This window comes from Sander vitreus, chromosome 18, assembly GCF_031162955.1.
Source record: "Sander vitreus isolate 19-12246 chromosome 18, sanVit1, whole genome shotgun sequence".
Taxonomy (NCBI): Eukaryota; Metazoa; Chordata; class Actinopteri; order Perciformes; family Percidae; genus Sander; species Sander vitreus.
Genome location: NC_135872.1, coordinates 14731186 through 14742860, shown reverse-complemented (window position 1 = coordinate 14742860; position 11675 = coordinate 14731186). Strand labels below are relative to the sequence as shown.

Here is an 11675-nt window from a genome sequence, read left to right as displayed (position 1 = left end):
CCGCTGCTGTTCATCGGAGCAATACGTCGATGCGGCCACCATATTGGTACCGAGTAGCTGTGCCTCCTAATGCATGAATGTCTATCGAGGCAGGAGGTCTATCCAATATTAAAATCCTTAACTAAAATTGTAACTGATTTTCAAGCAGTTTGGTTTGTTACATGTGCCAGACATGATTTGTGATACAGGATGCTTGGTTAAATAAAAAATGTGGGTTTTTATACCAAAATACCTTATCTTGTGTAGATGGTAACAGTGCACGGCTTTAAGCCTCAATGTAATTTAAACCGGTTAGTTATATAAAGTTCACCCTCCCTGTACAGTTGTTATGAAGGGTGACATTAGCTATAGAGACCAGGCTGGCCTTAAGTGGCCACGCGAGGAACTGCAGTTCAGCCCTAGAGCTGCTGCTTCAATAACACTCTCGACAAACATCATTTTCAGCATCTTACTGATATATTACTAATTACTTAAAGCTATAGTGCATAGTTTCTGTTTCCCCCATGAGGAATTCTAAGTAATGACAACAACACGTGTTTTGTGGAGCTGATAGTCTTAATTAGCTTGTATCAACTCATTTGGCAATGGCTTGAATGTAACAGATGCTCATTATTATAAAAACGTTATGCACTAAAGCTTTAAATAAAAATACTTTACCTGACATAAGCTAGTGTTTGATTAATTTAGTGTCAGGACAGTCACTTAACTTTATGTTGGCTTAAAAGAAGGGTTAACGATCTTGTGATATAAAACCTTTTTCATCATAGAAATGTTATTCCATGTTTTGGCATTTATTTCACATGAACATCCAAAAGTGTCTTCTAAGATTCTTAATGGTTAGAAGGGTTTTACCCTGTCCCAAGATAGCAGTAGCAGAGACGCATTGCACAAGCCAGATGTGGTATCTACGTATATATATAAATAAAACAGGCTTGATGAACAAGAGGCCTGAGTGTTTTTGCATGCAAAGTAAAGCAGGATGTGCTAAAAAGTGAATCAGTTGAGATAAACAATTATTTACATCTGTCTGGCTTCACTTGTTTATCCCCTGTGACACTTTTTAAGGCTGACTGTTATCAGGTGTATCACTGTGTATGGTTAAGTGAAGAGGATGACAATAAGAGAGAAAATGGTAACATGAACTTTTTGTGATGTAAAATGTCCACTCATATCTGTGTTTAGAATCCAGAATCCAAATGAGGTTTCCCTACACCTTGGCAAATTTCAGTGTGAAATGTATTGCATAGTTTTACACCTCTGTGGGTTGCCCAGGGTTCCCAGTCCCTTAATGGTTTATTGCCATTTTTTTTCTTTTTTGTTTGTTTTGTTTTTTTACATTAAAATCTAAAAATAAGCAATTCTACAAGAAGGTGCCAATTTTATAGAGTAAAAATTTTAAATCCGACTACTTTATTTTTTGTGATAAGTATGTGCTTGTCGCAGCGTTTTGTTGTGGGTTGAATTGAGTGTCAGAAGATGCAGTGTACATGCAAGTGCATGGATGTAGGACTGAAAAGGACCACCTCACCTTTTCTTTACCTTTTAAGCTAAATAGTTAATTCTTCATCATGGTAAACTACGGGGTAACGTCATGAATATTGGGGTGCAGGTGGTTAAAGCCTGGTTTCTTCATTGAAAAGTCGATTACAGTGGCTTTTCATGACAAGAATAGTATTTTAATTGTGGTCTCATTTAAATTCCATTTTTTTTTAAACTTAACAGTTTTTTGAACACTTTTACAAACAAAGTCAAGATAAAATGTTAACTGTACTACATTCAGCTGATTGTTACTATATATTATGATCACTAATGCACATTATCAAAGCCCACAATTGACCATAATGTTAATTTAAGCAAGAAAGAGCAATGCAAATGAAGTGCTTTTTGTTTATCTGTCTCACAAGTCAGTTAAACTTTGAAACAATCTGACTGGCTGCAAATGTATGTGGACAATCTACAAGTGAAAAAATATGGATGTTTATACAAAATGTCTGCTCTTACTGCTTTGTTCAATAATTTTTTGATACAGTGGCACACTTAAAGCTGGGCTAGACAGTTTTCTTTGTGTCTAATCTATAATAACCTTTATAGCATATTGTAATTCAAGTGGACTGAGGGAAAACGTCTTCCTCTTGGCTCTGTTTTCAGGCTTTAGAAAATCTAGCCCGTGACGGGAGACTTAGGCCAATCACAGGTTGGCTGTTCTGCAGGTGCATGTGCACGTCTTGGATGGAGAACTGCACACAGCGTATATGAAAGTTGCTCAGTGGCGCATGAAGCCAAAAAAGTCAATGGCGCGATCACTTCCCGCTGCCTCAAAATAGCAATACGCCAAGAATTCACCTGAACACACCTCCCTGTAAGACCAGCACGCCCATGGGTGCAAAGATAGGCGCAGGTGCATTTGCTATTTAAACGATGTGGGCGCTGGACGGCAAACTGACAACTGCGTCAGTCTTAAACTATCAAAGGCGCTTGCGTCGGGCTTTGCACTGTGCGGGGTGCAAGATAGGGCCCAATGATTTAAATAAGGGCTATTTTAAAGATCGTACTGGGAAGTGATGAACCTCAAACCAATTGTCCGCTTATTTACAGAAGCTCACGGCTACGGTTAGCAGAAAGCTAAACTATTAGCAACATTTTCTCTCCATCTCTCCAATAGTTTAGCCTTCTGCTTACCGTAGCCAAAGGCTCACGGCTGAGGCTAAACCTTATGGCTAGGGTTAGCATGAGGCTAAACGGTTAGCAACATTTTCTCTCCATCTCTGTAACGCTTCGCCGATATTGACACATGTTTTAATTATAAAATGAACTTGTATCACAGTGTTTTATCTCAAAAGGCTTTACAGGCCCACAGGTTTGCAAACAAAACAAAGCGGTAATTCTCATAGAATTAGCGCTTTATAACGGCACCGGGATCACAATCGGGATGATTGAAATGACTGACTAGTACTCGTACAGGTATGAAGCGCATGTATATGCACATGCTTGTCTGGTGGGAGGGGCTTAGCACAGACGGGAGAGCTGCAGGAGGATGGCTGTATTTTCAAGTCCTGGTGTGTGCTTTGGCTTTTCCAGAAAACTGCCTACCCAAGCTTTAATATGTACTAGAGTTTGCCTGTTTGACCCTTGTTGTCATTCATTGTTGACAGCAAGGTCATTAATAAGTAAATATCACACAGAAGTGTAGTTGTGTTGCTGTTCAGTTTTCTAATGCCTATGTGCACACTGCATATCGGTATTTAAAGGAGCCAACTGAGTGTGATTATCATGGTTAATATCTAAGCAGGTGTATTCAGTGTTTAAGATGCATTTAACATTTACAAACCTTGCACCTTTGTGAACAAAGAGTACAGGATTTTCACCCATGAGAAATTTTCATCTGGATGATCAACGCTGTTACAGAAGTAACTGAAGACAAAACAAGGATCATCAATTATGACCAAACACTCAGAACCTCTGATGAAGACCATGTTTGATTAGCCCGCGGACAGCCAGCCACCATGTGTCATTTAGAAAGTGGATGGATGGATTTTTATGGTAAGTATGGAAGAGAGACAGAAACACTGCTGTTTTAAGAACAGAGTTTGTAAGGGTGGGTGGGTGTGAGACATAATAGACATTTACACTAAGTAATTCCATTTTAAATATCCTGTACATACATACAGAATGAAAATAATGAGCTCTGCTGAATATTAAATATTTTTTTCTCATATGGTGTGGACCTTATTTTGTGAAAAAAAAAAAATGCTTCTCAAAAAACAGTTTGGTGTTGCACCAATAAAACGGTTTCACAATCAATACAATACAAAATGTGTTATTACTATATAATATGGTTATTATAGCAAAATGCAAATTATGTCCAATGACCTCATAATGCAACAAAAACAGTCAGTAAAGCCTTTGATAATGTCAGACATCAGTCTGCCATACTGTATGTGTGGAGACTGGACACGTCCAGTCATGTACATCACTCACCTATAACATGCTCTTCATTAAAAACCAAATAGTTTGCTAACTGAGGTACAAGTAAGTCCACATTGTGACAGTAACCACTGTGGCACATGATATCTTCTGGTTGGTTCTCATCCAGAGTGATGACTTTTGAACTCAGCTGGTACGTCACTGTCCAGTTTACAGATCACCTTGTAGATTGCTTTCTTCCACGATGGATCACGATCTTTGCCCATTGAAATGGCAATGTAAAATTCTCTCAATGTAATCTTGGCAACCTCCAAGAATCTGTCAGGGACCTGTGAATCCACAGGCGAAGATTAAAAACAATAAGACCTTTTACACATAGGGTTTCTATTTTACATAATCAGAATCAGACCTGGGAAATCAAGGTAAGTAACAAGTCAAAAAATGGCAAATTACTTTTTAAAATGAGCTTCAGTTTTCTGCGTTTCTAAATACCTATATAAAATGTATGTTGTAACTGTAATATGGTTGAATTCAAACAATACAGGAGCTGGTAAGCAGTGTTATGTTGACAGGTTAAAAAATTGCTCTCAAAATTCTGTCCGCTGTCAAAGACCTTAAGTACATGAGGAGATACTGCATACGTGTGGTTCAGTTGTAAGATTGTGTAATTCTCCACTTCAACCATCAACCTTCCCAGAGTACTAATGCTCAGCTGGAATCACTGGTCTGACCACTTTAGGGGTCTTACAGTTATCCTGCACACTTTCAGAAATGAAAATCTTAAGGCAAAATGAAATGACCTCAAAAAACAAAAAGAAATTCTCAAAATATCCCTGCTTATGAAATTGTGAAGATCCCGACACCAATGTTTCTGCAATGAGCTAATATTTGCTTCCATATATCCTAACCTAAGTTTAGGTAGCTTGATTTGATTGTTCAATATTTGGCATTTGCCTGGATTTTTCAGTTTTTAAAAGCAGTTTAAAACTATTTAAGGGAACCAGTAATACATGAGTATTAAAGCTATTTTTAAACTTGAGCCTAAAAGGATTGATGAGACATTGTCTCTCTCCTAAAGGCATGAGGTTAGAGAATTTAGCGCCACCACTTCTAGGAACAGCAGAAGTGTCACTATGATGTTCATTATGCCAAAAACTAATATTGGTGAGTTTAATGAACATTGGTCAGGTAGTATTTATTGCATTGCATTACATCATACAACTTTTTTTTTAGTGCATCTAATTCTTAATGATGCTGAAATGATGGACTTTTTCAATACAGATGTATTGACGACATCACATGTTGAGGGATTTTTTTAATGCCATTAACAGGTGACCATAACCTCAATACAACAGTGTAACACCTGAGATAGGGTTGCCTTCGTGGCTATGTGACGACGTCAGTATTTGATCTTTATGTTGGCATGTTATTTCCAGTACAGCCATGGGTTAAAATAATAGGAGATGCCAGTGTGTCATGCAAAAAAAACACAGACTTCAGTTCCAACGCTCAAATAAGCATTTACTGTTTAAGTTACATGTTTGAGAGAAAGAGGACAGTCTGTGTTTTTATTCCATCTGACACGCATGTTTGATTTCAGCTCCCACACCAACATCCATGCTGGGTGTGTTCATGTGTGTAATCTGTTGGACCAAACAGCAATGTAACACTGCAAAAAAAAAAAAAGTTTGACATTGACAGTGATAATGCGGAGTAGAACCTGGGACATAAAGGGTGTCTACGCAGCTAACATCACTGATTGTGTTTCATGAGAAGAAACCCAAAATGTGTACTTTGTTATACTCGGAGTTGAAGGTTCAGTGTCTGCCACTCATCAGGAAACAAATAACACACCTAGCAGTCAAATGGTGGACAGCTTTAACTTTAGCTCTAACTTTATGTTTTAGCCTGTTGCTTTAGGTATTGTTTACTGTAGTTTTTTTCCTGGAATCCTTGACACTTCACGCTGCGTGTAATCACATAATGTCCATTTTTACTTGACTTAATTTTGAATCTCGTCCAAAATACTTTAACAAGCGGTCTGTAGGTCTCAAAAAAGTCTTCAAAAGCATAGAATTCAGTTTTAATTACTTATAAATTATATTATATTGCCATAGGCAGTAATTTTACTTATAAAGTAAGTTTTTTTTAATCTTATCTTTATTGCAGGCTGTCTGGGGGTGTTGGTGCACCTATAAACTAAAAGTTTAAAACAACTGAGCTTGTTGTTGAGCTCAGTGACAAAGTGTTGATTTTAGCAAAAACGTATATAAACAAATGAATTTATCATTTTTAATTCATTAATCTATCCACCCCTTTTCTGCTGCTTATCCAGGTCCAATTTATTTAACGCAGAATGTATCGTCCCCACTGGTTTTCCATCGTTCTTTAATACTTTCGCTGGTATGATCGTATTGAATTGCATTTTGTGGTATTAAAAAGTTCTTAAATTGAACCAGGTGAACCCTGCTTAAACACTTTAATCAGTGTTAAAGTGAATCCTTACTAAATTTGCAGTGATGTTTTGTCTAATTTCAATTTTATTTTTAAATGCACAATTTATAAAAAAAAATAAAGAATTACAGTAATATAATGACTCTGCAACTTGCCATTTTCACAGCACATCTGCCACTGAGTGAAAGAACTGCCTCACCAGAAGGCCATCTCTGTTTTCATGCTGTAAATAATATTCTTAACACAAAAATTAACAATTTACCAAATTACTGAAAATCTCCTAAATTAAAATTCATAAATATTCAAACTTTACACTGGGGGGGGGGAAGCTGTGTTCATTATGATGGTTTTGACTTATAAATTATGACATCAGCAAATCCTCATTTAAGATCGTATGAAGTGTTGAGTTTCCTTTACTTCTTCTTAAACTCATCTCCAGTCTCATCGTCCTTTGATACTTCTCACTGCTGTAATATTATGGTATAGTTGTACTAATTAGAATTAGTTTTAAAGCTATATGACTACAGTATATGTTAAGTGTCAGTCTGTGTGGAGGAGTACACATGTGGGCTGGTTAATATGTGGTCTGACCAGCTGTGGTCAATGTGCACATAAACAAGAACACTAACTGTTATAAATCCCTAGTTTAAGGTGAAAATGCTAATCACAGTGACTCTCACAATGCTTTTAATTACAGCATGTACCATGCATACGAATACACTATTATTCATTTTACTGTCTGGTGTTTACTAATGTAGAGACCACTTAATAACATGTTACTGGCTTTATGACATTCTAAAAAACAATGTGAGAAGGTTTTTCCTCATTCACTTCTGTTAGAAACGGGATGAAAGTAAAATAATCCACACGTGGCTCAACCAGATGATTGTTAAACTCTAGAAGCCTTTTCTCTCTTACTTTGAACAAAAAGTGATCTACTCTAATCATTAAGCACTGATTCTCTAAACCGCCTTCCCTATCTTCCCCCTCCTTTTTTGTGATACATTTGTTTGAGTATCTGTGAGTTTGCTATATTTTGTCTAAATGAGTTATGCTGTTGAGTACCGTTGTAATGTGATTCAATTGACATGTTGGAAAGGTTTAGTGATACTAATTAAATGTAAAAAGATACATTTAGGAAGATGGATACATTTTAAATATTAGCACTCATTTATGTGGTTAATGAATCGTTTTGGGATTATTGAATGCATTAACACATCTGATATAGCCAATATTATTTTTTTTTATCTCCCATACTTTATACTACCGATACTACAATTCACATTTAATATATATGTGTTATGTGTATTATATAACCTACAAAATATTACATACACTTATGTTGATTCCATCTTGTAAAGCCACTATAATCTAGACCAGTTACAAATAAGGAGATGCAGCGAAGCGGACATATTATTATAATTAAGCTTTGAGACTTTTAAGAATATAAAGTGCAACACACACACACACACACACATCTAACAAAAGTAAATCATGTGTCGGACTGCACGTGATCAAAATGAGACAATCAAATGACCTCACTGAAAGCTCCCAAAGCAACAACAACAAAAATCCATCACAAAGAAATGTGTGACAAATCTGTATGACTGAAGATATCAGCAGTATGTTGTCCGCTCCGAGCAGTAAGAATTACAGTGTAGCATCAGTTTACCTGGAAGTCGTTTGCTTTGTTGTAGTGCATGTTGAGAGCTCTGAAAAGGTCTGATTCTCTCCCCACAGTCAGACCCCTCACGTCGGCCACTCCTTCTAGAAGAGCGTTCCGGGCAAACTTCTCCATCTGGATGTAGTAAAACTCCCTGAAGTTACTGAACCACTTGATGAGCTGAGAGGTGATGCAGCGCGTGAACTGAGGATGAAACGGAGGAACCGGTAAGTGAGTGATTTGATAGGCTATATTGTAATTTATTTGACTATGTGAGAGAGAAGCTGCTAAACATGTTGGTATTAAAAATATAAAGCAAATAAAATACTAAAACTGTATTTTACCATATCTCTGTGTTGCCATTTTTGCACACCTTGTTTTTTTGTTTTTTTTTACAGAAATGCAATAGTGACGTAAAGTTGTTAATCCTGATCTGATTGCTTGATTTTAATGCTGTTGACAAATAAAAAAAAATAAAAAGTATTAACTTGTCTGAAACTGATTCTTTTATTTTCTTTTGTGAAAGAGATGCATTTTTAGAAAAACAAAATGGGATCATAAAACATGCCACACATAAAAAACCATAGACATTTATCAGACTGCTCTATGATTGAGGTTGAAAATATTTCTCAGAAACTGCAAGAAATTTGTCTCCTTAAATGCAAAATACAATGACTTTCCCAAGATTGTGATGAATGCTATACATCTGTATTTTTGTTACAGAAAAATACACAAATATGTGGAAGAATTTGACTGGTGCTCAATATTGCAAATATTTTCTCACCTGCACATCATGGAAACACATCTTCAGTATCAGTGAGCTCGGGTAGCGAGTGTAAAAGAACATGAGCTTTGCTTTCTTCAGGTGATGTGTGGTCAGACCCTCCTAAATGCACCAGTGTTAAGGGTAAAAGACACACATCCTAGGCATAAGAAACAGTAGGACATTTCTTTGTTAATGTGGCTGGATACATTTTCTCTCCCGAAAAATCATTACAACTCAGGACAAATGGAAAGACTGCTATTTTCTACAAGTTTGGAAGATCAAAAGGGAGTACTTATTGGATCCTGTAAGGTGCAACGTTGTTGCCCTCTTTAAAAATGACAATTATTGTTGATGAACAGACTCATTATATAGCACATACCTGGGAGGGATGATGAGGTTTGTGACACAGAATGGGTTGTTATTTGGACATCAAATAAGCAAAGGAAGAGTTATTACAGGTCTGTAAAGGCAGCTGCTTCAGAAGCTACAATAAGGAAAGACATTATTTTCTGTCACTGCTGATTGCTTCTTAAAGCTACAAGAAAACATAATAAAAGATTAAATATTAGACTACATCAATATAAAAACGTGTAAAGGATACATTCAGCATGTACAGGTAATTCTTCACCAGGCAATCAGACTCAATCTTGACATGAGGGAGACACAGGCTTTCCAACAGCATGGGATCCACCGACACAGTGGGAGTCTGTGGGCTTCTGACACATCTGGAGTTGACCTTCGATCTCACTTTGACCGAATTCCAATCAGTGTCAAACGCCTCAAACTTTGCTTGACTAACTTCAGAGCCTCCATTGTGCAAGAATCTGAGGGCATGTTGAAGGGCGGTGCTGTGATTCTTCTCTGACGGCTGATCTTCATGCAGAGCGGAGTCCCGACCGAAGGGGGCTGGAGGTCTGGTACGATGGTGGGCTCTTGATCTGGACTGGAGGATGAACTTGTCATCTCCTTCCAGTTGAGGCTTTTGTACAACCAAAGACAGAGCTTCGGTTTGAACATCTGGGATTTGCACCTCTGCATTCCCACAGCAGGAAACTCTAAATGTATCATCTTTACCAACTGATGAATAAAGAGGCCTATCAGTCTCTACATTCATCTCGTCATTTGTCTGTAGAAGTGGCATGCTTTTAAAAATAGAGTCAACACTTCTAGTGACAGCTCTGGACAGTTCATACTTTAAAACATCTGCTATCAGCTTTATTCTTTCAGATTTGGATTGGAAGTAGTCAGTCGGTTTTCCCTGCTTCGATCCTTGATATTTTATACTTGAGCTGCTCTCAAACTCACTGTGTGAATCTATGAATGCATCCCTGGGAGATGTTTCAGAAGAATCATTCCAGGTGGGATTCTTTTTGTCCTTACTGTCTGTAGTGTCGGTTACTCCATCCACATGTTTGAACCTTGTTCTGAGCTGTCTGAGGTGCTGATGCTGACTCTCCTGCTGCTTTCGTGTCGTCTGACTGTCAGATCCACTTCTTTCCATGTGCTCCTGATCTTGAATCCTTTCATTTTCCTGCATGCCGTCTGACACCTCGTGCAGATTTGTCATCACATCAGTGCAGTGCATACCAGGAGAGCTGGTCATGCCTTTGATTATATTTTCTACTCTGGCACGCTTTGCTTGATGGCCACTGTTTAAGTTCCAGTCATAGTGGCCACAAGAACTGGATGCAGGAGATTGGTGCCTTCTCGTGGGTAAATGTCCAGCGGTGCTGTTTCTAGTTGAATTGAGCTCCAGCCGACTGGAACAGATCAAACTTGAAGCAGCATCACTGCTGCTGTAATAAGCACTCTCCGGTAGCATTTTTATGTCCTCGCTGTCTCTGTGTACAAACACAGAATCGCCTGGCACACCTGAATCTGACAGCAAGGGGTCTGGTTGAAAAGAGGAGAGGTGCTCTGCAGTGCAGCCGTCAAGGCAAATGCCGCTGGAGGAATACATACTGTTGCTCCAAACACTTGGATTCATGCTTGTTGGGTTAAAAAAAGACAGCAGTGGGAAGATTACATACATTTTGCAAAGCAATTTAAAATGAAATTACTTCCTGGAATTCTTGGAGATGTCACAATAACAAATGAAAACTTGGTTTTTGCACAGACATTGATCCCCTAATGGGATTGCCTTGCAAATAAATCATAATAACATGTTTTTTTCTGGCTATTTATTGCATTCAAGTGAACTGAAATAGCCTATGTTTCAACCTTAAAACATGAAACCGCAATAATAAATATTGTCCAGATGAAAGATCATTTTAGAATTAAACATTTGGTGTATTGTTTTTTTTGTACAAGATAAAAAAAATTTAAATATTTGAAGTTGTTTTCTCCTGACTTTTCAGTTGCATTGTTTTTAGTTTAGTTATATTCAAATTTCAGACTTGATTCAAAGGTTGAGATAAACATCTTACATTCTACTTTGAAAAAGACTTAAAACTTAGAAAATACAGTATTATACAACCCACCTGTTGTCTGACGAAAAGTACCCGAGGAGGCTGCAGGCCTAGAGCTATCAGAAGGAGGAGTGACTGAGTATTTGTAGTGGTCCAGCTGAGAGCCCCTCCAAAAAAAACAGGAGGTGTGGTCAAATATGCCAACCTATCCCTTCCCCACCTGCACATAATACCATTAAATAATGATATTTGAATCGGGCAACCCACTCTTAATGATTGAGGAAACAATTCTTCATTCAAATTCTATATTCTCATCCTTTTCCGGAATAGTGTGGCTGTGCCTATATTGTGAAATTAATTTTAAAGAGTTGTAAAAGTATAGATTACTACATAATGCAGGCAAAGGTAAAGTCCTGTTAAATGAATGTTATTATTTTATCATCTGAAAAATGTACTTTTA

The 11675-nt window shown here is 37.5% G+C and overlaps 1 protein-coding gene across 1 annotated transcript; it reads right to left on the bottom strand.

Moving 5' to 3' along the window:
* Window positions 1-3730: 3730 nt before the first annotated feature.
* LOC144533880 (prospero homeobox protein 1-like) lies at window positions 3731-10794 on the bottom strand. Its single transcript, XM_078275463.1, has 4 exons — window positions 9409-10794; window positions 8826-8927; window positions 8051-8245; window positions 3731-4253 (listed from the first exon to the last, which is right to left on the bottom strand). The coding sequence occupies exons 1-4, from the start codon at window positions 10792-10794 to the stop codon at window positions 4086-4088; spliced, it is 1851 nt and encodes a 616-aa protein (XP_078131589.1). The 3' UTR covers window positions 3731-4085.
* Window positions 10795-11675: the final 881 nt, after the last annotated feature.

What these genes read in the sequence shown, in the direction of transcription:
- LOC144533880 (XM_078275463.1), bottom strand. Translation starts at nt 10,794, where the DNA reads ATGAATCCAAGTGTTTGGAGCAACAGTATGTATTCCTCCAGCGGCATT. An exon ending in ATTACCTGTACATGCTGAAT is followed by an intron (nt 8,928 to 9,408) that starts GTATCCTTTACA and finishes TGGTGCATTTAG; the next exon opens with GAGGGTCTGACCACACATCA. An exon ending in ACAAAGCAAACGACTTCCAG is followed by an intron (nt 4,254 to 8,050) that starts GTAAACTGATGC and finishes GTGGATTCACAG; the next exon opens with GTCCCTGACAGATTCTTGGA.